The sequence below is a fragment of the Geotrypetes seraphini genome, chromosome 3 (genome assembly GCF_902459505.1).
Source record: "Geotrypetes seraphini chromosome 3, aGeoSer1.1, whole genome shotgun sequence".
In the NCBI taxonomy this organism is placed as follows: domain Eukaryota; kingdom Metazoa; phylum Chordata; class Amphibia; order Gymnophiona; family Dermophiidae; genus Geotrypetes; species Geotrypetes seraphini.
This window is the reverse complement of record NC_047086.1, coordinates 23,984,695-24,010,324: the sequence shown is the minus strand read 5'-3', so window position 1 is coordinate 24,010,324 and position 25,630 is coordinate 23,984,695. Positions and strand designations below refer to the sequence as shown.

The following is a 25,630-nucleotide window of genomic DNA, read 5'->3' as shown; positions in this document are numbered from 1 at the left end:
CATATCCCCGCCCATCTCTCTCCTGGAGAAATGACACCCTTACAGCCAAAGACAACATCCGGCAGCCTAGGAATGATTCTCGACTGAAACTTGTCACTCTCAGACTATGTATCAAAATTCGTGTCATCATTATATTACTTCCGTCAACTAAAGTGCATCCGTGCTTATTTCGCCCAGCTACTATACGTGTTTGTAATATCCCGCTTAGATTACTGCAACGCTCTACTAGTGGGCTTACCTGCAAAAACACTCTGTCTCCAAGATGTGCAAAACTCCGCTATCCGACTCCTAAAAAACTTGGGCTTCCGTGACCATGTCACCCCTGCACTAACATCCTATCCAAAAACGATGTGCCTTTAAGACTTCCCACAAAATGGCGCCAAACTACATAGCATCAAAACTACAAATTTATGTCCCCAACCGATCATCGAGATCCCAAGCTCACTCACATCTGAGACATCCCGAAGATGCTCATACTCTCACTACATACCCAGAATGTGGCACATCAACCCCCACCCCCAATCTATTAGATCACTAGACAGTCTTTGGAACTTCTGAAAAGCCATGAAAATCTTCCTCTTTACAAACCCAACTCCTTGAGGACCCACATCTATACCCCTGATGGATGGATCTCAAAGACATAACCTAAATCTCCAAACGGAACTTCACAAATACTTTCATGCCACCGCAAATATAACCTGAATTACTACTACATTCTCTGACAACAAACATGCACCCACTTACTAAAAAAGCTATCTTACCTCCATGCGATATCTACACTGAATGTGTTGCAATTAAATCCACCCTATGCCCACTAAGTCAGTATTTTATGTCTGCATGTTATGTCTATACTGTAATCTAACCCCTTTGCCAATACTGTAAATGATGTAGAGTCTGTATTTCTTAAAGTATGTCCTAACCATACTATGAATGTACTCTTGTAACCCGCTCTGGCCTCCTTTGGGAGGATGGGCTAAATGAATAAATAAATAAAATATGTCTCCTGCTGCTGGGTGGAGTGTAAAACAGCACACCTGTCAACAGTAACACCTCATTGGTTCTGTGGTACAAGCATCACACACACCAGTCTGATAGAAGTTTGTCATGGCATCCCACATCACTACTGCCTACCTAGACTCACACTGGCTACCTATACAAGCGCAAATTCAATTCAAATTATACCGTCTATTATGCAAAGTAATAAATGGCATGGCCCCCACTTACCTAAACAATCACCTAAATTGGAACCATATAACTAGACAAAGGAGAACTCAGACTCCACTTACCTACCCCCCCATTCAAAGGTACTCAGCGCAAGAAGATGTACGACAACCTACTAGCGACGCAAGCAGCGAAACTTGACCACTCCATCTCCAACATGCTGACAATGAGCGGCTTCAAATCATTTTGAAAAGAAATCAAAACCCTGCTATTCAAAAAATTTATCTAGATATCTTAACTCATCCCCTTGTCCATCCCCTCTCTTGTAAATTTCCCCTCAAAGTCTCTACCACTCTTGTAATATTTCTCTTCAAAGTCTCAATCATGTAAACAGCTCCCTAAATTATAATTTTCCTGGAAATGTCCAGTTATCTTCTTTTGCAATCCGCCTAGAACTGCAAGGTACTGGCGGAATAAAAGTCACTAATGTAATTCTGATAACAATGAAGAGTATAAGGAACCTGTTCCTTTAAACTTTCATTTAAAGCACATTCAGAAATGCCCCATACCTTCTAAAAAGTCCTTTCATTAAATCAAACCTAACACAAGAAATCTGAAAAAAAAAAAATCACCCCTCCCCCAGCACACATTTAGGCAAGGCACACCAAAATAATTAATAAAGTTACCTTATATTAAGCCCTTCTAAAAGAAAGTTGCAGAGGTCCCCCAACACATTTAATAAACTGGCTCTAGCCTTATTTAAAGTACTGCATAGGTAACAGAGAAGGAAGTAACATTGTAGAATCATCCATGCTTGTACCCTCATTTCTCTTTTGCTTCTACTACCTTAAACATCCTGAAGTCGAGTTTAAGGAAAGTAAGGAAGATAGACTGAAAGGGGCAGGAAGGCACTAGATAAATGAGATGGAAAGTGGCAACAGACCCTAAAGAAGCAGTTAAGTACCCTTACTTCATTTGGGTATGCTTATTTTGTACAGTTTTTATTATTAATATAATGTTTAAAGCATAAATTATTATTTTTACCAGAAACTACTCAATTAGCAGCGAAATCCCTCCATCCACAAGCAACCCGAACGTCCTAAAAAGTGGTCTCAAACTCGGGGCCCTCGGTCTGTTTATCATAATCACAAAAGTAAAATAAAAGTTTCTTAATCATACATCTCTTTACCTATAAATGACAATATTATTATTAAGACTCAGCCAAAAGGAAATATTTATAAACTATAAAGAGTTTTACTTCATGCAAAATTGTCATTTCTTTAATAAGACATTAAGTATTTTTTTTTTATTGAGGCCCTCCAAATCCAAAATGTGGTCCTGCAAAGGGTCGGAGTTTAAACCACCGTCCCAAAGTCTTCTAACTACCGGGGAGTCTGGTGGGAGCAAAACCGCCCACCTCAGGCAACAAAGTCCCCTTCGTTGACACAAAGATGGTCGTTTCAGAAATAATAAACCTCTTGGAAATCCATTTCGACACAGTGCCACGCTTCAGAGCCGAGAGGCAAACCTAGAAAAGAAGAATTTTCTGCGCGTTTTCTCCCCAAGAGCAAACCGGTGAATCGCATCTCCCCCGGTTTCTTCTTCTGCGCCAAAGTGTCGACATATCCAGCCACGGGAAAAATTAGAGGTGCTGCGTCGCTGACAGAAAATTTCGCCGACTTTTCCCCTCTTAGTTTTTCAGACGGGGTGTCTCGCAAGTAGACCCCGCCACCGAGCCTTCTAGCAAGCGGACGTCCAGCAGTCTTAACATTTTCTGGAAACAAGCAGCACCAACCGCTACAACCATCGCACTTCTCCCCCGCCCACTGTGGGTTACGTCTTCTCCACCGCCCATCCCGGCGGGAAGCGCGAGACGCAAGCGCGCGCCTCTCGGAAAAGGGTGGAGAGAGAGAGAGAGAGAGCCAGGGAGAGACCTAAAACCCCCACAACCAACGAGGGAGAGCGCGAGCGGACTGATGCCACCTCGGCCCTTGCGCTGTGGCCCCGGAAACCCCGGCCCTGGTCGACGTTCGCGTCCTCGCGTGCGAGCACGTACAGGCGCTGGGGGGAGGGGGGAGGCTCCGGAGGCGAGCGCGGCCGCTTTCGGGGGTTGTTGCAGTCGGCGTGAGCTCGGCCGCCATCTTAGAACAGCCACTCTCGCCTGTCAGGGAGCAGGGGCAGCTGCCGCACGCGAGACGCGCTCGTCCGGAGGGAAGAGAAGAGAGAGAGCGGATCAGTTCGGAGGTCCTTCACGGCCCGTGTCGGAGGGTAAGGAGCGCGAAAGCGACGGCAGGTTTGGTTACGTGGCTTTTAAGGGGTGGAGGGAGCGGGAGGAAAACGTGCACGGTCTATCTTTTTTTTTTTTTCCTTTCATGAAGGAGAAACCGGCTTTATGGAAAATGGATTCCTGGAGGGGGGTTCGGGAAACCACGTTGGCCCGAGGCTTAGGCCGCTTTGACCGTGCCGGTGGAGTTGTAATTCGCGAGCGGCGTGCTTGCAACGAAAGCTCCCCCCGTTTGCCAAAACGGTTCCCTCAACTGACGGCGGTTTCAGCTTTCCCGCTTGCTGCCCTCCCGAGCTAGGCCGCGGCTTGGGAAGCATGGCGGTTAAGAAGTTGGCTGGTGTGTGTGTGTGAGAGAGAGAGAGCGCGCGGCGACGCCCCCCCCCCCCCAGCAAATATTTAGAATTGGGGGTGTTTTATTTTTTTAATTGAATGCCTATAACGCTTTCTTCCACATGGAGACTTAGCGTGCTCAGCACTCGTGTAGTCGGCGCCTGTCGGGAGCCTCCCTTCCACGAGGGGTTTGGGAGAAAGGGAGGTATTTCGGGACCCGGTTGTGCCCCCCCCCCGGCATGAAACGGGTGGAAGTTGGCGGGTGTCCCCGCTAGGCGTAAGTTAATTTTTTTATTATTATTTAAATAATCACTTTGGTATGCCCAATTTGGAAGTGATTCTTCTTCTGAGGTGTGGGGGGGGGGGTGTCTTGAGTTCCTCCGCCCTTTGCTGTCTGGCGCTGCTGGCTCGAGTTGTCAGTTCCTGGGCCCAGGCTGCGGGCGCAGAGCACGTGTCTGCAGCAGGCTCTCGGGCCCTTCTTCGCCGGCTCTCGGAGGCAGGTCTTCGCTGCCCTGTGGGTGGGGAAGCGCTTTGTTCGCTCGCCGTCGCTGCCGATGGACACGCAAGGGGTGGAAAACGACTTAGTTCTAACACGGGTGGGACTCTCGAAAAAGGTGGATTCACTTTCTTGGCTGTGCTGCTCCATGAAGCATTTCGGTGTGTGGGTGGTGGGTAGTTTTTTTTTTTTTTTTTTTTTAATTATTGCTGAGATGACGGGAAGTTCTATGAGCGACCAGGAGGAGAAGAGACTTCGCTGGATGATGTCATATCAGGATCCTCTGCTGCTCCATGTGGCATACTTTTATCTGCTGGGTTAGTGCATGAAGTTTATGCTAAATGAAAGATTTAGACTAGTAGAAGCATCGTTGCTGTAAGTTTCAACGCGGTCCTTTCCTTTTTTTTTTTTTTTTTACAATATATACTGAATTTCTTCCTCTATATGCTTGGCAGTAGGGAAAAAAACCCTTTCAATACATTGGTTCTAGGGGATTTTTCCATTGTCTATAACCTCTGTTTAATACTGTTGGACTTTTCTAATACAAAGTAGTTGGTCTTGTGTTTTGCCTTTTGACTAATTTAGGTTCTCCCCCCCCCACCCTCTTTTTAACCTACTGATTGTTGACTTTTAACAGATATAAGGAAACATGGCTACGGAACACGTTAATGGGAATGGGACTGAAGAGCCCATGGATACTTCTGCTCCAGTTACACATTCTGAGCATTTCCAGACATTGCTTGATGCTGGCTTACCACAGAAAGTAGCTGAAAAACTAGATGAAATTTACATTGCTGGTAAGAGGTAGTCTTGCATCAAATTCACTGACTGTAGTTGAATTACAAAACTAAAATTTTGCCTGTTTCAAGTAGTATAGCAATAGTTTTAAAGTAGTTTATATTTTAAGAGCAACCTGTTTGGTTATAGCGAGTACATTAGGTGAGTGCTTGAGTCAGTAGGAGTAATTTTTTGCAGATAAAAGGTGCATCACCATTTCCAAACATCCTGACAAAGTTCTAAGTTGCTGCTTTTTTCACATTTGTAAACCACTTTGATCCTGAGGTATATAAACACCTTAATAAACGTATATATATTGATACATTTTTTTTCTTTTACAGATACATAAGCTTTTATCCTTTTAATATGGGGAAATAATATAAATACACATGAAGAATACAGAAAGGAATGAACACACATAATTTTATCCTAACTTAATCATGATTTTGTATTTTTTTTTTCTTTGTACCCAGTGTGAATTTGATTTAAATCAATAATCGGAAAGCTTCTGCACTAATAAAAATAAACCTATAAAAGGGGACATCTGTCTGTTTTTAAACACTTTACATGCAAAAATCTAGCAAGAGTTAAAACCTAAATCTGCTATAGACTACCAATTGAAACAGACCTGGATTCTCTATATGGCGCCGATATTGACGGCCACCTAAAAAGCAGCCGCCAATCGCGTATCAATCATGCGGCGGCACCATATACAGAATCATGCCTCTGGGAAAGATACTTTTTAAAAAATATATTCTTTATGTCCATTTGTTACATACATAACTAAATGTAGGCACAGCACAATATTACATAAAAGAAATAAACACAAGCAACACTTTGCTACTGATCTAGTCCACATCATTGGGGGCTGTCTTGCACCTTAATATCAAAGAAAAACAAAATTTTCCAGGAAATTGTTCATAATACTATTGCAACAGGCAAAAAAAAAAGGCCACCTAACTATTAAATGTCACATTTTATCATCAATCACTTTATTAGTTTCTGGAATTTTTTCAAGTAAAGGTTTATCTGTTTGGAAATTCTCTTAATTGAGATAGATCCACAAATATATATTTATTATTACCATAAGGTACTAAAAATTTAAGGAAGAAAGTAGCTCCTACTGCCAAAACCTTAGAATTGAGTTGTAGGAACTGTTTCCTCCAAAATTGTGTCTGTCTGGTAGCATCAGGAAAAACTTTCAATTACTGACCACAAAACAAGGTCAGTTTTTTTTTTGTTTTTTTTTACAAAATACAGTTTAAGGATTGCTTGCTTTTTAATTCTGACTTGAATGTAACCAATAAAGTTGCACGCTTAGTTATTATAGCTTTACATGATTCTAAAAATTGAGAAATATTTAAACTATCAGGAGATACTGATCCATTTCTCCTTCATCAACACCACCTTTTCGTAATTTTAAATGACATTTCTTAATTAGGCACTGGTAGGGTGCCTAAGTCCACAAGAGAGTGGTGTAGTAGTTAGAGCTACAGCCTCAGCACCCTGAGGTGGGTTCAAACCCCACAGTACTTCTTGTGACTCTGGGCAAGTCACGTAATCCTCCACTGCCCCAGGTACATTAAATAGATTGTGAGTCCACCAGGACAGATAGGGAAAATGCTTGAAGTACCTGAATGTAAATTGCTTTGAGTCTGGTTGTATAACTACAAAAAGGTGGTATGCAAGTCCCAATCACTTTCCATAAGTTTAGGCACCATTTGTAGAATTTTCCCCAAAATGTATATACTTAAATGGAACTCCTCGTATGAGGAAAGACTAAAAAGGTTAGGGCTCTTCAGCTTGGAAAAGAGATGGCTGAGGGGAGATATGATTGAAGTCTACAAAATCCTGAGTGGAGTAGAATGGGTACAAGTGGATCGATTTTTCACTCCGTCAAAATTTACAAAGGCTAGGGGACACTCGATGAAGTTATAGGGAAATACATTTAAAACCAATAGGAGGAAATATTTTTTCACTCAGGGAATAGTTAAGCTCTGAAACACATTGCCAAAGGTTGTGGTTAGAGTGGATAGTGTAGCTGGTTTTAAGAAAGGTTTGGATAATCTCCTGCAGGGAAGGTCCATAGCCTGTTATTGAGAAAGACATGGGGGAATCGGTAGCATGGAATGTTGCTACTCTGGTTTTTGCCAGGTACTAGTGATCTGGATTGGCCACCGTGAGAACAGGCTCTTGTAGTCCTGCCTTCCTGGAGTTTTCTAGGGAGTATGTAGTGTTGAGCTGTTCATTTTGGCCGAAGATGGTTTCACCTTTTCATGTCAACCAGTCTGTGGTCCTCCTGGTCTTGGGTAGTCGGGAGGGCTCTTTGGAGCAGAGGCAGTTGCACAAGGTGGATATCTGCCGGGTCCTTCGCTCTTATGTTCAGCGGACCCAGGAGTTCTGAAAATTGGATAGTCTTTGTACTCTTAGCGGGTTCTAATAAGGGGGACAGTGCTTCCAAGGCTATCATTGCGTGCTGGATCAAGGAGACTATTGCTTCAGCGTATGTTCTTCAAAAGAATTCGGTTCTGGGCTTTCTTATGATTTATTCTACTCGGGGTCAGGCTGCTTCTTGGGCTGAGTCTTCCCTGTTGCCTCCAGTGGATATCTGTAATACGTCAATGGTCTTCTCTCCATTCCTTTGTGCGGCACTACCATATATATGTTCAGGCGCACCAGGACGTGATGTTCGGGGAGCTTGTGGCGGCCCTTCGGTGGTCCCACCCATGATGGGTACTGCTTTAGTACATACCATCAGTGAGCTGTGCCAGTCTGGAGAGATGTTCAAAAAGGAGAAATTACCTGCTATAGAAATTACCTGCTAATTTTTCTTAATTTTAGTCTCCAGACTGGCACAGCAGCTGCCCTGTCAGTCTGGTGTTCTTTCGGGATTCACATGAAGAGTGCGTCTTTTTCTGTGGGATCTCATGTTTTTGATAGGTTAGGGGAGATTAAAAGAACAGCCTTTGGTTCAGGTTAGGGGAGACTAAAAGAACAGCAGCCTTTGGCTCAGCTGGTGAGCTGTGGGGACGTTTCTGAAGGTCCTCCTATTCAGTTTTCAACAGTGTTTTCTGTTTTTTGTTACTCCTGTGGGGGAGTGTTGTTGGCTGTTATAATTCACATTTATTAGTTTCTTAGTTCTGCTTGGCTATTCAGCGGACTGCACAGCCCACTTATAGTACTGCCAAAAGTTTAGTCTCAGTCTCTATCTGTTGGTCATGGTGAGCTATTACCCATCAGTGAGCTGTACCGGTCTGGAGAGACTAAAAGAAAGAAAATTAGCAGGTAAGAACCTAATTTCTCCTTCTTGAAGGAGATTCACCCAAAGTGGTTTATAATACATTGCATGGTAATCAGGTGTTAAGTATTTTCTGATTCTGTCCTGGGATGCTCACATTCTAACTGGTTTCTGAGGCAACAGTGAGTTAAGTGACTTGCCCAGAATTTCAAGGAGCAGGCTGGGCTTAAACTCAAAACTTCAGGCCACACTCACAGGACATAGTTGTAGGTCCTTGTAAAGAGTGGGCTGCTTGGTACAGCTGTCAGACATTTATTTCAACAGTGTTAAAACCAGAAAAATTGATGACCCACTGAAAGATAAATGTCAGAAAATAACAAAAAAACAACAACCCATCTTGGCTTGAGAATTATTGTCCCCATACATTCTGCTGGAGTCTGGAAAGCTCTTTATGGATAATCTTAAGATGAATAAGGAAGTAATATTTCATAGTTGAGAAATTTATTTGAATGGATTTTGTCATCAAGGTTCAAAGTGAGGTATAGAAAACACCAAAAATTACCTTGACATACTTTACAGACAATCACAATAATAAAAGCAAAAATGTTACTTTGCCATCCATGAAAGCAGGAGAGAACGTAAAATGATCCCTTGTTGGAAAGATATATGAAGGAGGAGCTCATTTTCCCATCCCGTCACGGCAAGTTCTTTTCCTGACTGCCCCATTCCTGAAAGCTCTGACCTCATCTGCACAAGCCTCAAAGACTTTCATATCATAAGTGTTCGAGGCTTGTGTGGTTAAGGCAGAGCTTACAGGGACAGCGACAAAACTCATAGGGAAATTGAGTTCCTGCAGGGATAAGGACAAATTTGTCCCCATGTCATTCTCTAGGAGGAGCTCAATAGGACTATACTTCTAGTGTGTCTTGTGTTTTGAGCAGGATAAAGAGAGAAATTTTTGTGAAGCAACTGAGCAGCTGATGTGCTAAACTATGTGTGGAGCTGTGCAAAAAAAGAAAAAGTTCATGCAAGATGTAGTAAACAAATCCTAAGCAAAAAAAGTGCACAAACACAGTATCATGCACCAGTGGCTGTGGAAACCTTTTGGTATCAGGTGTGCCTTGGTAGCACAGGTAATATTTTGCACAGATTGCACTGGGACCTAGTAGAACGTGTACCAGTGGCTGTGGAAACTTGTTGGTATCAGGTGTGTATTGACAGCACAGGCAATATTTTGCATAGATTGCACTAGGACTGAGTAGAACATGCATTGACCCATCTACAAGAAAAAAGTTGCCAGTACTTTATGCTTGCGTAAAGGAAGTAGTAGACATGAAATCCTTGCTAAGGCTAAGCACAGAACAAAAAACTAATATTTTACTCCTCGCTCCGTGTGCTTAAAGCCTCAGTATGCTAGCCTTCAGATTACATTTTTTTGTATCCAGGTTTAATAAACAATACTTCATTTCTATTTGGGTTTGTTGTATTTTATACGGCCTTTCAGAACATCAAGATGGTTTACAATATTTCAGATTATCCCAGGACAAGCAGGCATGATATTCTCACATGTGGGTGACGTCATCTACGGAGCCCCAGCACGGACAGCTTTTCAAGCAAACTTGATTGAAGTTTCAAGTTTGCTACACTGCACCACGCATGTGCATGCCTTCTTGCCCACTAGAGGGCGCCCGTGGTCCTCAGTTCAGTTTTTTCCGCGGAGCCAGAAGCCCTGTGGAAATTGAGCTCTGTTAGCTTGCCTTCTGTCCCCGCGTCTGGGTGTTTTCGCTCGGTCGCTGTGCTTTAATTTCTTTACTTTCTTTAATTACTTCGTATTTTGTTTAAAAAAAAAAAAACCCACTTATTTTTCGGTTCGGTTCGGTGAGCCGCGGCCGCGGGCCGTTGTTGATCCGGCCTTTTTGGCTTTCATGTCCCGTCCCTTGACGGGTTTTAAAAAGTGCACCCGGTGTGATCGGTTGCTCTCTATCACCGATCCTCACTGGTGGTGCTTGCTCTGTTTAGGGCCCGAGCATCCGACAGACTCTTGCGACAGGTGCTCGACTTTCCAGGCCAGAGCGCTCCATCGACGCCGTGCCAGTATGGCGGAGCTTTTCGCGGTCGACTCCGCGGCGGGGAAGGCCTCGACGTCTGCCTCGGCTTCGGCCCCGGCCTTGGCCTCGGGATCCTCGACCTCGCCGCGTCCATCGACTTCATCGAAGCCTGCTGCCTCGACCAAGCCTGCCTCGGGTAAGTCCCCGCTTCCGTCCTCAGCCCCAGGATCTATGAAGAAGCCATCCTCGGGCTCCTCGACAGCGGGTGGGTCGTCTGCGGCCCAGGCCAAAGTAGCCAAACCTAGTGCCCCGAGGGAATACTCGAGACCGAGGTCGCCCTCCAGGGAGCACCCCCCGGCCTCGGATCTACCGGCCATGATGGGGATCCCGGCTTTCCAAGACTTGCTCCGTGCGTTGATTACCTCAGAGCTGTCCGGAGCCATCGAGCAGTTGCAGCAGGCTTCGGCCTCGACGGTCCCGGCCTCGGCGCCCTCGACTTCGGGTGCTGGGACGGCCCCGACCTCGACTCCGACCTTGCCCTCGGCTTCGACCTCGGGGACCCAACCTGAGAGGAGCGTTAGACCTCGAGACAAGGTGCGCCGGGTGAGAAGAATATCGTCGTCCTCTTCCTCGAGGTCCTCACGGGGCTCTTCGCCCTCGGGCCGACCTCGGGCGAGGCGTCGTCCGAGGAAGCCCAAACGTGCTCGGGGTTCTCCTCGACGACGTGGGCGCTCTTCGCCGCAAGGGGGCGAGATGTTGCGGGTCTCGGAGCTCCGCCTCGACAACCCTCAACTGTTTCGGTCCCCCGCGAGAGGGGGTTCGAGAGACTCCTCGCCGAGGCGGATGGGGCGCGCCTCGGTGCCTCGAACCCCGGGGGCTTCCCCCAAGGGCTCCTCGGGGCGTAGGCGCTCTCCGACCCCTTCGAGGTCACTAGATGTGGCCTCTTGGGGATCGGGGTCTGGCAGGGAGCCGAGGTATTCCCGCGAGGCTTCCCCCTTCTGTTCGGCGGGGAGGTCACGAACTCCCTCGCCGCCCGCCAGGACATCCTCCTCCAGGTTCGTGCACGATATGGCACGAGCTTTGGGTCTCGACTTAATGGCGGGGTCCCAGTATACTAAGGAGTTCCTCGAGGAACAGGACCTTCCCACTCCCCCGAGGGAAACTCCTCGCCTTCCTTTGAATAAGGTGTTACAACAAACCTTCCTCAGAAACTTGGAATCCCCTCTTACAGTCACTGCGGTGCCGTCTAAGATGGAGTCCAAGTACCGGACCATTTCATCTAAGGGGTTCGATAAACCGCAACTCTCACACCAGTCGTTGCTCGTGGAGTCGGCGCTTAAGAAAACGCAGCCCTCCAGAGTCTCGGCAGCGGTCCCGCCCGGTAGGGAGGGTCGCACTCTAGACAAGTTTGGTCGTCACCTCTATTCTAATTCCCTCATGGCGACCAGGGTACTCAATTACGCCTTTACGTTTTCATCCTATCTGCGTAACATGGTGAAGGACTTGCCTCAGTATCGGGAGGTCATGCCTGATTCCCATAGAGAGGGGTTTACCACCTTCATGTCCAACTTGTCTCAATTGCGGCTCTACCTATTCCACGCGGTGTATGACGCTTTTGAGCTCGCTTCGAGGGTGTCGGCCTTTGCGGTGGCTATGCGCTGCCTGGCATGGCTCCGTACCCTCGATATGGATCCTAACCTACAGGAACGCCTGGCCAATTTACCCTGCGTGGGGTCGGAATTATTCGATGAATCCCTGGAGGCGGCGACCAAACGTTTGTCGGAGCAGGAGCGCTCCTTGGCCTCTTTGGTCCGGACGAAACCTCGGCCCCCGCCGCAAAAATCATTCCGGCCGACCCGAGAAGATACCCGCAGAAGTCTACGCCGGCTTTTTCTAGACCTCCGGCTCGGCGACCGCCCCAGCAGGGTAGAGGGGGGCAACCGAAACCTCCAGCGCAGGGACCGTCCAAGCCGGCCCCGTCCTTTTGACGGACTGTGCGGATGGGGGCGGGCCCCCTCCGCAATATCGGCCGACCCCCTTCCAATTGGGAGTTGACTCAGGTCCTTTTATGTGGCTTGGACCGAGATTACATCCGACGCATGGGTGCTCCGGATCGTCTCCGAGGGCTATTCGCTCAATTTCTCAGCCACGCCACCGGACCGCCCACCCGGATCTTGTCCGGGCAACCGGAAACAACTTCCCCTTCTCCTTTTGGAGGCCAGGGCCTTGTTGAGCCTACGGGCGGTGGAACCGGTACCCCCAGACCAACGGGGGCGGGGGTTTTACTCCCGTTACTTTTTGGTCCCAAAGAAGACAGGGGACTTACGCCCCATTTTGGACCTCCGGAAGCTCAACAAGTTCCTAGTCCGGGAGAAGTTCCGTATGTTGTCGCTTCCGGTGTTGTATCCTCTTTTGGAGGAAGGGGATTGGATGTGCTCCCTAGATTTAAAGGAGGCATATACTCATGTTCCGGTGCATCCCGCCTTCCGCAAGTTCTTACGGTTCCAAGTGGGGGAGTTGCACCTTCAATACCGGGTCCTCCCCTTCGGACTGGCCTCGTCCCCTCGAGTCTTTACAAAGTGTATGGTGGTGGTCGCTGCAGCCCTGAGATCTCGAGGGCTACAGGTCTTTCCCTACCTGTACGATTGGCTGATCAAAGCGTCGACCAGGGAGGGGGTTATCTCAGCGACCCAACAGACTATCATCTTCCTTCAACGTTTGGGGTTCGAAGTGAACTTTCCCAAATCTCAATTGGACCTGACTCAATCCCTTCAGTTTATTGGAGCCGTGCTGGACACGGTTCACCTTCGTTCGTTCCTCCCCCCTCCTCGGATGGAGGCCCTGCTTCGATTGAGTCGTCAGGTCTCGCTGATGCCTGTAGTATCGGCTCAGCGCATGATGGTTCTGCTGGGCCACATGGCATCGACGGTCCACGTTACTCCATTCGCCTGCTTGCATCTGAGGCTTCATCAGTGGACCTTGGCCTCGCAGTGGCGTCAGGACCGCAACCCAGTATCTCGTCCAATAACGGTGACTCCTTCTTTGAGATGCTCGCTCCGTTGGTGGACCGACTCTTCCAATCTTTCCGGGGGTTTGCTCTTTCTCGTTCCTCCGCATCGCAAGGTCCTGACCACGGACTCCTCGGAGTACGCGTGTGGGGCTCACCTCGACGGTCTGCGGACTCAGGGTCTATGGTCGGCAGAGGACCGTCTTTGTCACATCAATGTGTTGGAGCTTCGGGCCATTTTTCTGGCGGCCCGAGCGTTCTGCCACTTGCTACACGATCAGGTAGTCCTCGTGCGGACGGACAACCAGGTGGCAATGTATTATGTAAACAAACAGGGCGGGACGGGCTCTTGGTCTCTGTGCCGGGAAGCCCTGAGCCTCTGGGAGTGGGCGGTCTCCCAGAACATATTCCTGCGTGCGGTTTACATTCAGGGAGAAAGGAACTGCCTGGCAGACAAACTCAGTCGTCTTCTCCAGCCGCACAAGTGGTCGCTGAACTCCAGGGTTCTACGCGAGGTCTTCGACTGCTGGGGGACTCCTCAGGTGGATCTGTTTGCCTCCCCGGAGACTCACAAACTGCCCCTCTATTGTTCTCGGATGTACTCCCGGGACCGTCTCGAGGCCGATGCTTTCCTCCTCGACTGGGGGGGGAGGTTCCTTTATGCGTTCCCTCCTTTCCCTCTGATCTTGAGAACGTTGGTACATCTCAAATCGACCAGAGCCACTATGATTCTCATTGCGCCTCGTTGACCCAGACAGCACTGGTTCTCCCTGCTCCTTCAACTCAGTGTCGGGGAACCTCTGCTTCTGCCTGTTTTTCCCTCTCTGCTGTCTCAGAGTCGGGGTTCGCTGTTACATCCCAATCTTCAGTCTTTACATCTGACCGCTTGGTTCCTTTCCCCTTGACTTTGGCTCCTGTTTCTCAGTCGGTGAGGGAGATTCTGGAAGCCTCGCGCAAGGTCTCGACTAGGCTTTGTTATTTTCAGAAGTGGACCAGATTTTCATCCTGGTGCTCCTCGAACCGTCTGGACCCGAGCTCGGTTCCAGTGTCTTCGGTGCTGGAATATTTGTTGCATCTGTCTAAGTCTGGGCTGAAGACGACTTCCATTCGGGTGCATCTCAGTGCCATTGCGGCGTTCCATCGGCATATCGAGGGTCGGTCTCTTTCTCTTCATCCTCTGGTAACTCGTTTCATGAAGGGTCTCGTTAATGTTCATCCTCCTATGAAACCTCCTCCTGTAGTTTGGGATCTTAATGTGGTATTAGCTCAACTGATGAAGCCTCCTTTTGAGCCTATCGACAAATCTCATTTTAAGTTTCTCACTTGGAAGGTGGTCTTTTTGCTTGCGCTCACATCCGCTCGTCGGATTAGTGAGCTGCAGGCTTTGGTTGCGGATCCACCTTTTACTGTGTTTCATCATGACAAGGTGGTTCTTCGCACCAATCCTAAATTTTTACCTAAGGTTGTGTCTGATTTCCACCTCAATCAGTCCATTGTTCTTCCGGTGTTCTTCCCGAAGCCCCACTCTCATCCTGGTGAGGCGGCGCTTCACACGCTTGACTGTAAGAGGGCGTTGGCCTTTTATCTCCAACGTACCAAATCTCATCGGAAGGTTCCTCAATTGTTTTTGTCCTTTGATCCTAATCGGTTGGGACATCCTGTTTCCAAGCGCACCTTGTCCAACTGGTTGGCTGCTTGTATTTCTTTTTGCTACGCTCAGGCTGGTCTCACGCTCCATGGTCGAGTCACGGGGCATAAGGTCCGGGCTATGGCAGCTTCTGTTGCTTTCCTCCGGTCTACTCCTGTGGAGGACATATGTAAGGCTGCCACTTGGTCTTCGGTTCATACGTTCACCTCCCACTACTGTCTGGACACTTTGTCCAGAAGCGACGGTCGGTTTGGCCAGTCGGTGTTACATAACCTGTTTTCCTAAATTGCCATCCTCCCACCTGCCCTTTTTTGGTTGGCTTGGAGGTCACCCACATGTGAGAATATCATGCCTGCTTGTCCTGGGATAAAGCACAGTTACTTACCGTAACAGGTGTTATCCAGGGACAGCAGGCATATATTCTCACAACCCGCCCTCCTCCCCGGGGATGGCTTCTTTGCTGGTTATGGAACTGAGGACCACGAGGTGGGGATGCGCCCTCTAGTGGGCAAGAAGGCATGCACATACGTAGTGCAGTGTAGCAAACTTGAAACTTCAATCAAGTTTTCTTGAAAAGCTGTCCGCGCTGGGGCTCCGTAGATGACGTCACCCACATGTGAGAATATATGCCTGCTGTCCCTGGATAACACTTGTTACGGTAAGTAACTGTGCTTTATAGTAGTCTTTGTGCTTTTTGCCTTGTGCTATATTCATTTCTGCCTAGAGTAGCCATAATAAAGCAGAAAATGGTGTGCAAAACTTGCACTTAACCTCTAACGTTGATTTCCGAAGCCTAGTCTTATCTTACATTTAGGAAATTACTGAAAACTTAACTATTTGATAAACAAGAATGTTGATTTTAAAACTATATATTTAAGATCTTGTTTTATTAGGCTATGTATTTTAATTGTACCTTTTAACTGATATTGTATTTAATTGATGTATTCTTAGTAGTTGTGTGTTTTTGATATTGTATTTTTTAACTGAAATGTCTGCTTCTTTGTTGTGAACCGCCTAGAACTGCTGGTGGGGCGGTATACAAGAAAATAAATTATTATTACTTTAGGCTCTGGATCTTCTATAGGGGTATAGACTCTTCAGTTACAACTAGGCTTGAATGTATGTTCTGATTAGTTGTCAGATTAGTCATGCCTATTTCTTCTTGACACTGTCTTATTCTGCCCAAATTTTTATTGTAAGATGGATTTAATTTCATATAATCCACCTTTATTATTTTTATTAATTTAGATTTACCTCACACCTTGTTAAGTAGTAGTTTAAGGTGAGTTACAGTCTTCCCTATCTCAAGAGGGCCTCCAGTTTGTTTGTGCTTGAGGGCAATTGAGAGTTAAGACTTACCCAGGGTCACAAAGTGCAGTAGTAGGATTTGAATTGGACTTGTATTGGTTACCAGTAAAAAATGACACAGGGAAAAAATTTGTCCCTGTGACCACCGTCCCCACGACCACTGTCCCTGAAGCATCCATACAAGCCTCAATACTGCAATATTTTGCTTATTCCTTCCTTATAAATCAAAGTTCTGGCTGCTGAACTAGAGAAAGAGATGTTCAGCTGGCAGGGCTTTGTTTATAAATTTTTATCAACACAACTAATATACTACTTTATCCTAAAGCAAAAAAAAAAAAAAGAAAATAAATATACAGTGGAACCTTGGTTTACGAGCATAATTCGTTCCAGAAGCATGCTCGTAAACCAAATTGCTCGTATATCAAAGCAAATTTCCCCATAGGAAGTAAGGGAAACTGCTTTGATCGGTTCCACCTCCCCCCCCCCCCCCACCACGAAGCTACTGGCGCTGCTCCATTCTCCCCCCCCCTTGAGGAATCCGACGCTGTTCCAAACCCCTCCCCGCGATCCAGCTTTGCCCCCCCTCCACCGCGATCCTACTTTTCCCCCTCCCGAGCAGTCAATGACACCCTTTACCCTACTTGGCACCAGTACCGGTGCCCGAAGATCCTCCCTCTTCTGGCGCGGCTGGGCGGTGCGTCAGAGATCCTCCTTCTTCTGGGCTGGACTGGACTGGCTTTGAGCATTTGCGCATGCTCAAAGCCTTCTGGTCTCGCTCTCTTCGAGATTGAGAGCGAGACCAGAAGGCTTTGAGCATGCGCAAATGCTCAAAGCCAGACCAGCCCAGCCCAGAAGAAGGAGGATCTCCAACGCACCGCCCAGCCCAGGCTGCACCAGAAGAGGGAGGATCTTCGGGCACTGGTGCCAAGTCGGGTAAAGGGTGTCATTGACTGCTTGGGGGGGGGGGGAAGCAGGATCGCGGTGGAGGGGGGCGCTCGTACAGCGAGGCAAGCTCGGTTTACGAGGCACCAAGTTCGCGAATGTTTTGCTCGTCTTGCAAAACACTCGCAAACTGGTGCACTCGTAAACCGAGGTACCACTGTATATATTTTTTCTACCTTTGTTGTCTGATTTCTGCTTTCCTCATCTCATTCAATTCCTTCCATCTACTGCCTGCCTTCTCTCTGCGTCTTCCATTTGCTCTGTTACTTTGATTCTCCCTTCCATCTCTCCCTCCACCCATCTTCTTCCCTCCGCTTCCCCCATAGTCTGGCATCTCCGTCTTCTTCCCTTCCACCGTCTTCTCCCCACTTCCCTTCTAGCGTCTTCTCACTCTGTTCCCCATTTCCCTTCCAGCGTCTGTTCCTTTCCACCACCACCCTTCCCACTCGCCACCCCCCTTCAGCGTCTGTTCCTTTCCACCGCGGTCCGAGCATCTCCCTCCCTCTTACCTTCTGGCGCGTTTTACTTTACAGTGTTCAAGCCACCGGAGCCTGCCTGAAGTCGCGTGCATCTGTGGGCGGAATCTTCTCTGACGCAACTTGCAGTTGCTTTAGAGGAGAACCTTCCACCTGCGATTTCAGGCAGACTCCGGTGGCTTGAACACTGTAAAGTAAAACGCGTCAGAAAATAAGGGGGAGGAAGGGCGATAGATGCAGCCGATAGGTTGGAAGGAAGGAGGGGGCCATGTGCATTCCCTCCCTTAACTGCGGAGACAAGGCCATTCACCGCTCCACGGGTCGGTGGATGGCCTTGTCCCCGTACCCGCAGTGAGCACTTTTCCCTCCTACTGTTTCGGCAGGTTACCCGCAGCTACCCGCGGTTAACAGCCACCGTGTCATTCTCTAGTTACCAGCCTAGTGCTTTTATTTTTTATTTATTTATATACCGCCTATCAGTGAAGGTTGTGTAAGCCAGTGCTCTTCAACTTTTTTACATCTATGGACCTGCAGAAATAAAATAATTATTTTGTGGACCGACAAACTACTAAGACTGAAATTTAAAAAACCCGTCTCTGCCCTGTCCTCTCGAGCTTGGTCTCCGTAAACCATCTGATCCCATATGCACAAGCCTCAGTTATGATTTTATATTGAACGTATTTTATTAAAGAATAAAAAGAAACAATATTCTGTACAATTGTCATTTTATAAATAAAAATAATACAGAGCAAGGATCAACAAAACCCCTGTCTCCCCTTCACATATATCCCCTCTACTATCAAGAAAACTGAATACACTTCTCCCTCCGAATCTGCAGTTTCAGTATCCTTGGATTCGATTATTCACGATTTTTAATTTTTTTTAAAAAAGAAAGCTAATTCTGGACCTTCCCCGCCTCCCACCCGGCATCCCAGACCTTACTAGAGAGCTGCACGGGAACGGAGACGACGGGAATCCCGCGGGTTCCCCCTTCGGGTTGCGGGGATCCCATGGGGACGCCCCCTAGGGTCGCGGGAATCCCGTGGGGACGCCCCCTAGGGTCGCGGGGATCCCGTGGGGACGCATCCGAGGGTCGCGGGGTTCCTGCGGGGCTGGATGTACTCAGTCGCGCGGCTCTGCTTCTCCCTACCTGCTCTGCTTGCAGCACAGAGCCGAACGGAAGTCTTCCCGACGTCAGCGCTGATGTCGGAGGGGAGGGAGGGCTTAAAGCACTCCCTCCCTCCGACGTCAGCGTTGACGTCGGGAAGACTTCCGTTCGGCTCTGTGCTGCAGGCAGGGCAGGTAAGGAGAAGGAGAGTAGCCTCGTGGCTCGAGTGACTACCAAGGGAGGGGGGCGGTCCGCCCCGGGTGCAGCATAGCCGGCTATGTCCCCTTACTTTTGTGGCGCTTCCCCGACCGACTAACCGACAACTGCCCCAGTCCGACAAACCTCCCTGCACTGTAGCCGCGAATCTAAATTACCTTCTTACAGCAGCTGTAAGAAGGTAATTTAGATTCGCGGTTAAGGGCAGGGAGGTTTGTCGTACCGGGTCTGTTCTGTTTGTCGGGCGGGGAAGCGCCACGAAGGCAAGAGGGCAGGGAGAGAGAAAGGGAGGAAAGGTGGAGTGGAGAGGAAAAGACGCTTAAGGGAAATGCGTAAAATTGAGGGGGGAGAAGGACGCTGAAAGCACTGGGGAAGACAAAGGGGTGGAGAAGGACGCTGAAAGGCCATGGGAAAGACGGGGGGGGGAGAAGGATGCTGATAGGACATGGGGAAGACCGGGGGGGGGGGGAAGGATGCTGAAAGCACATGGGGAAGACAAAGGGGTGGAGAAGGACGCTGAAAGGACATGGGGAAGATGGTGTGGAGAAGGACACTGAAAGGCCATGGGGAAGACAGAGATGGAGAAGGATGCTGAAAGGTCATGGGGAAGACAGAGGGGGGAGAAGGACACTGAAAGCACATGTGGAAGACAGAGGGGGGAGAAGGACACTGACAGGACATGGGGAAGATGGGGGGGAGAAGAACGCTGAAAGGATATGGGGAAGACAGAGAGGGAGAAGGACGCTGAAAGGATATGGGGAAGACAGAGGGGGGAGAAGGACACTGAAAGCATATGTGGAAGACAGAGGGGGAGGAGGACGCTGACAGGACATGGGGAAGATGGGGAGAAGGACGCTGAAAGGACATGGGGAAGACAGAGGGAGAAGGACGCTGAAAGGACATGGGGAAGACAGAGGGGGGAGAAGGACACTGAAAGCACATGTGGAAGACAGAGGGGGGAGAAGGATGCTGACAGGACATGGGGAAGATGGGGGGAGAAGGACGCTGAAAGGAAATGGGGAAGAGAGAGTGGGGAGAAGACGCTGGCAGGGTAGAAGACAGAGATGCCAGACCAATATGGAAGGGGGGAGAAAGGGAAAGGCACAGTAACAGAGCAGAAGGAAGAGAGACAGTGGATGGAAGGAATTGAATGAGAACATGAGGAAAGCAGAAACCAGGCAACAAAGGTAGGAAAATAATTCTATTTCTTTTTTTTTTTTTTTTTGCTTCAGGGTAAAGTAGATTATTAGTTGTGTTGATAAAAATTAATAAAATTAGAGGCTCTGGTAGAAACCTGTTTACAAAGTATGTATTCTTCCCAATTAATATTTCCAAATTAATAAAGTCTTTTTGCTTATTTGTAAATGGGTTTCTACCAGAGCCTTTAATTCAGTAGCATAATTAAATGAAATAACTATTTCTGAAGTTTATAGGGACGGGCGGGGACAGAGGGGATTCCTCGCGGGGACGGAGGGATTCCTCACAGGGACGGGTGGGATTTCTGTCCCCGCGCAACTCTCTAGACCTTACCTGGTGGTCTAGTGGTCTTTCGGGACAGGAGCGATCTTCCTATGCTCCTGCTCCGTGCAGATAATTCATAGAAAATGGTTGCGGGGAGTTCCCGTCATAGTGTCACAAGACTACGGGAACTCACGGCAGCCATTTGCTATGAGTGATATGCACAGGGTAGGAGCGTAGGAAGATCGCTCCTGCCTTGAAAGGTAAGGTCTGGGAGGGAGGCGGGAAGGTCCGGAATGAGGTGGAGGTGGGTCAGAGCGATTTTTCACACTTCACGGTCCGGCTTTGCACCCAACCCCCGCTAATATCGAGGGAGAAGTGTAAGCCAAATTATTACAGAATGCTGTACATAAGTATGCTAAAAGAATACCGCAGCCAAACATGATAGGAATAGTGTTAGGGGAGTGTAACTGCCCCCTGGTCAGAGAGAGAGCCCTAAGCCAGCTGGAAGCTAAAGAATTCCCAGTTATGTCTAATACCAGCTCTAGCAGGATGCATATTTCAAATCTGATATATTCTAATCACAAAATAGAAAAATAATTATTTTCTACCTTTTGTCGTTTCTGCTTTCATCTTCTTTTCACTCTCTTCTTCCAGCATCTGCCATCTCTGTGTCTTCAATCCAGCATCCGCCCCTTCCATCCACTTTTTGCCCTCTCCCCCTTCCATATGGTATCTGCCTTCTTTCTGTGCCCCTCTCCCCTTTTCATCCAGCCTGCGCTACCTCTCTCCTTTTTTACATGATTCATTCCAGTTTCACTACTCTCTTCATTTTTATCTCTCCTACACCAGATCTAGCATCTTTGTCCTTCTCTCTTTATTTCTCTGGTGACCCCCATCCCAGCATCAGTCTCTCTCTCATTTCTCTGTCCCTTTTCCCTCATCTAATCTCTCCATTCAACCCATACCTCTTCTCATCCTCTAATCTCCCTGCCAGCTCTTTCCTTCCGTTTTCCTCCTTCCCTGTCCAGCAGTACCCTTCTCCCTTCCCTACTCCCCTATCCAACAGTAACTCATTCCTTTTCCTTCCTCCCCTCCCAGCAGCTCTCAATACTTGCTTGCAGCAGCAATCCATTTAGGAAACCTTGGGTCCTTTGGGTCGTACCTGCCTCTGAGGAAAGAGGACGTTGCATCATCAGAGGCGGGCTGCGACTCAGTTAAAGCCCCAAGGTTGCCTGAATGAATCACTGCTGCAGGCAAGTACTGAGAGGTGCTGGAAGGGGAAGGGAGGAAGCCACTGTTGGCGGCTCTCGCCAGCCCTGCATGAATCGGCAGGAAATTTCTGCGCACTGGCACCGATCCGTAGACCGGCGGTTGAAGAACACTGGTCTAAGCAGTTTACATTCAGGTACTCCTTGCAGGCTCACAATTTATCTAACTTACCTGGGACAGTGGAGTATTAAGTGACTTGCCCAAGGTTATAAGTAGCAGCATGGGATTTGACTCGTAACCTCAGGATGTTGAGGCTATAGCTCTAATCACTAGGCCACTCTAACCATATATATTAATCCTTTTTCATTTTTAAAAGGTTTTTTATTTTTTTTTTCAGAATTTCATATTTTGAAATTTCAAAATTCTTTGGGTCATTTCTGGGTTCTTACTGGCACAGAAAAGATGACATATGGACAGTTTTAATATTTGTGATTAGTACATTAACCTTTTGAATTTGGGCTTCTGAGTAGAATATGTTGTGGTGATAACATTTTATTATTGAAAGGACAGATATTTTTCTTAAAAAGTACACTGACGTGCATTTCTTTACAGGGTTAGTTGCACATAGTGACCTGGATGAAAGAGCCATTGAAGCTTTAAAGGAATTTAATGAAGATGGTGCTCTAGCAGTACTGCAACAATTTAAGGACAGTGATCTCTCGCATGTTCAGGTAATAATGGTAATTAGAGAAATTCATATAAAGTTTATTTTCTTAAGCATCTCTATTTATAATTCTGTTTTATATTAGAATTTAACACAGTAGTTTAAATGTTTGGGGATGAATAAGATGTGAATTCTTTGTGTTTGTATTTCTTGAAGGAACTGTTCTAAAACATTATGTTGGTTCATTTACCGACCAATATAAGAAAGTTAAGTTGTATGATGAAAACTTTTTAGTGGATGATTTAGAGGAAATCACTTAGAACATAAGTACAAAAGCATTGCCATATTGGGGCAGACCAAATAATAATAGTAACAATTTATATACTGCAGGACCGTGAAGTTCTATGCGGTTTACAAAAATTAAAAAATGGTACAAATTTATTGAACTTAACAGAGGTAAAAGCTAGTGATTAACAGCACTAGGGATCAGTTATTGTGGAGAAAGAATTGTACGGGTCAGCTGTCTAGATACTTCAGGAACAGATATGTTTTTAGGCGTTTCCTGAATTCCCCATAAGTAGTAGGTGTAAGTAATTGTTCTAGATCTTTACCCCATAATGCTGCCTGATGTGATGATGTCTTTTGAGTTTACATCCTCTTAACTGGAGAGGAAACAAAGTTCAAATGTGAGCTTCTCTTATGTCTGTTGGCTGAGAAAGAGAAAAGGTCAGTTATATATTTAGGGGCTAGACTGAATAGTACCTTAAAGCAAAAACAGCCAAACTTAAACCTCACACATGCCTCCATCGGTAGTCAATGCAGCTGTCAGTAATAAGGTCCAAAGGTCTGTTAAGCCAAATATCCTGTTCACAAGAATGGCCGAACCTAGCAATTCCAAAAAAGTATATAGATAAGCAATGGATTTTCCCAGCTCCACCTTAATAATGGTTTATGGAATTTGCTTTTAGAAACTTGTCATACTTTTTTTTTTAACCCTGCTACACTAAGGGCTCCTTTTACAAAGGCACGCTAAGTGTTTTAGCGAGCACTACAATACCACATGCGTTAAATGCTAACGCCTCAATAGAGCTTACGTTAGTATTTTTCGTTTAGCGCTTGGTTGTGCACTAAAAATACTAGCACACCTTAGTAAAAGGAGCCTTAAGTGCTGAAAGTCATAACATGGCATTAGAACTGAATAAACAAGATGAAGATCGTGAATACAGAAAATGATGAAGCTTTTGAGCTTGAAGGTGATTGAAATCCTTTACAACTTCTATCTCCTGGACTCTTTCATAAACAAAGAAGCAACTTGTCTACATACTCATTTTCTCAGTGGTCAGTTACAGATGCGAAAGTTGGACACTAAGGAAACAATTTAGAAAAAAGATTCTCATTTGAGCTTTGGTGCTGGAGAAAGATTTTTTGTGTGCCATGGACCACCAGAAGAACTAACAAATTGATTCTGGAAGAGATCATACCAGATATAGCACTCGAAGCCCAAATGATGAAGTTATGTCTCTTATTTTGGTCACACTGTTAGAAGAGAGAGAGCATTAGAGAAGGACAACATGTTTGGGAAGATCGAAGGAACCAGGTGAAGAGGGTGACCTGTAGTCAGATGGCTGGACGCGTTGAAAACAACCGTGGGTATGACACTGGAGGACCTTACTGGACTAGCACAAAACCAGTTTCTTTTTAGATCTGTAGTAGAGAATGACACGGTGAATGTTACCCACGGTTAACCGTGAGTAGCCACGGGTTACCTGCCAAAATAGTGGAGGGGGGGAAAGGTGCTCACTGCAGGTATGGGGACAAGGCCATCCACCGCCCCGTGGAGTGGTGAATGGCCTTGTCCCCGCAGTTAAGGGAGGGAACGCGCATGGCCTCCCTCCCTCCTTCCTACCTACCTAAATCTATCTATCTATCTCCCTCCCTCCCCCTTACCTTCTTGGCGTGTTTTAAGGTTTGAGACTTGTTGAAAACCGCTGGAGTGTTCATGCAGTCGCGTGCATGAACGTTCATGCAAATCGTGTGTGAGCACAAGCTTCTCTGATGCAACTTCTGGTTGCGTCAGAGGAGAAGCTTCCGCCCACACATGCACGCGACTGCACAAACACTCTGGCAGCTTTCAACAAGCTACTCAAACCTTAAAACGCACCGCGAAGGTAAGGGAGAAGGAGGGAGATGCGTGGACCACGCAAGGGGTGCCGAAGACAGAGAGGTGGCAAGAGGGAAGGATGGATGCTACGGGGACGGGGTGGTGAAGGGGATGGTGGTCTGGTGATGGGGACAGATTTTTTTCCCCGTGTCATTCTCTAATCTAGTTTATCGAGTCGCTAGGACTCAAACATGTGTCAGTGGCACTTAACAACCACACTAAATGCTTTTATCAGATTCTCTTGACAGTGAATTTCAGAGCTTATATTACAGGTTGAGTGAAGGCATACTTTCTTCAATTTGTTCTAAATGTACAATTTAATAACTTCATTCATTGTGTGTTTTGAAAACTTTGTACTTTTGGAAAGAGTAAATTGATTTTCTTCTGGTGAAAAAGGTACCTCAGTTATCCTAGGACAAGTAGGCAGATATTATCGCATGTGGGTAATGTCATCCATGGAGCCTGGTATGGACAGTGATAAACGTGAACTGTGACTTTAAGTTTTAAGAAACTCTGCGACTGCCTTTTCCCGCCCGACGTCGGATCATGGTTCCTCAGTTCTTCATTTTCCATGGAGAAAAGAAGTGCTTTTTTTTCTGGACTTTGTCCATTTTCCTTTGCCTTCAACCTGTATCTTTTTTTTCTACACTCACTTTAATTTTGTTTACTTAGAAATTATATCAATCTATCTATATTTCGTCTGAGTTTCCATTATTTCTTATGAGGAAATTCACTTAGATATGAGTGTTTTGGATTACAAGCATGGTTTCGGAATGAATTATGCTCGTAAACCAAGGATTTACTGTGTGTATGTGTGTGTATATATATATATATATATATATATATATATATATATATATATATATATACACATACTAGTGTTTAAGCCCGTTACATTAACGGGTGCTAGAATATATGCCTGTCTGTCTATCTTTATGTCTCTCTCCCTGTTCCTGTCTCTTTCTTCCTTCCTTTCTGTCTCTCTCCCTGGCACCCTTTTTCTGTCTGTCTGTCTTTATTTCTGTCTGTCTCTCCCTGACCTCCTTTGTCTGTCTGTATTTCTGTCTGTCTCTCCTCCCCCCCCACTTTCCTTTGC

At 46.8% G+C, this 25,630-nt stretch overlaps 1 protein-coding gene across 9 annotated transcripts in view; it reads left to right on the top strand.

Moving 5' to 3' along the window:
- Positions 1–2,632: 2,632 nt before the first annotated feature.
- Positions 2,633–25,630, top strand: part of SYNCRIP (synaptotagmin binding cytoplasmic RNA interacting protein) — a 232,325-nt gene continuing 209,327 nt past the window's right edge. For 4 of the 9 annotated variants that reach the window (XM_033937368.1, XM_033937366.1, XM_033937364.1 and 1 more), the window contains exons 1-3: positions 2,633–3,429; positions 4,909–5,068; positions 22,322–22,440. In XM_033937368.1, the coding sequence (XP_033793259.1) occupies positions 4,921–5,068; positions 22,322–22,440 (267 nt within the window). In that variant the 5' untranslated portion in view covers positions 2,633–3,429; positions 4,909–4,920. Of the gene's footprint in view, positions 3,430–3,548; positions 4,053–4,463; positions 4,589–4,908; positions 5,069–22,320; positions 22,441–25,630 lie in introns of those variants that run through there. The other 5 variants (XM_033937367.1, XM_033937365.1, XM_033937363.1 and 2 more) reach the window with 4 other exon arrangements.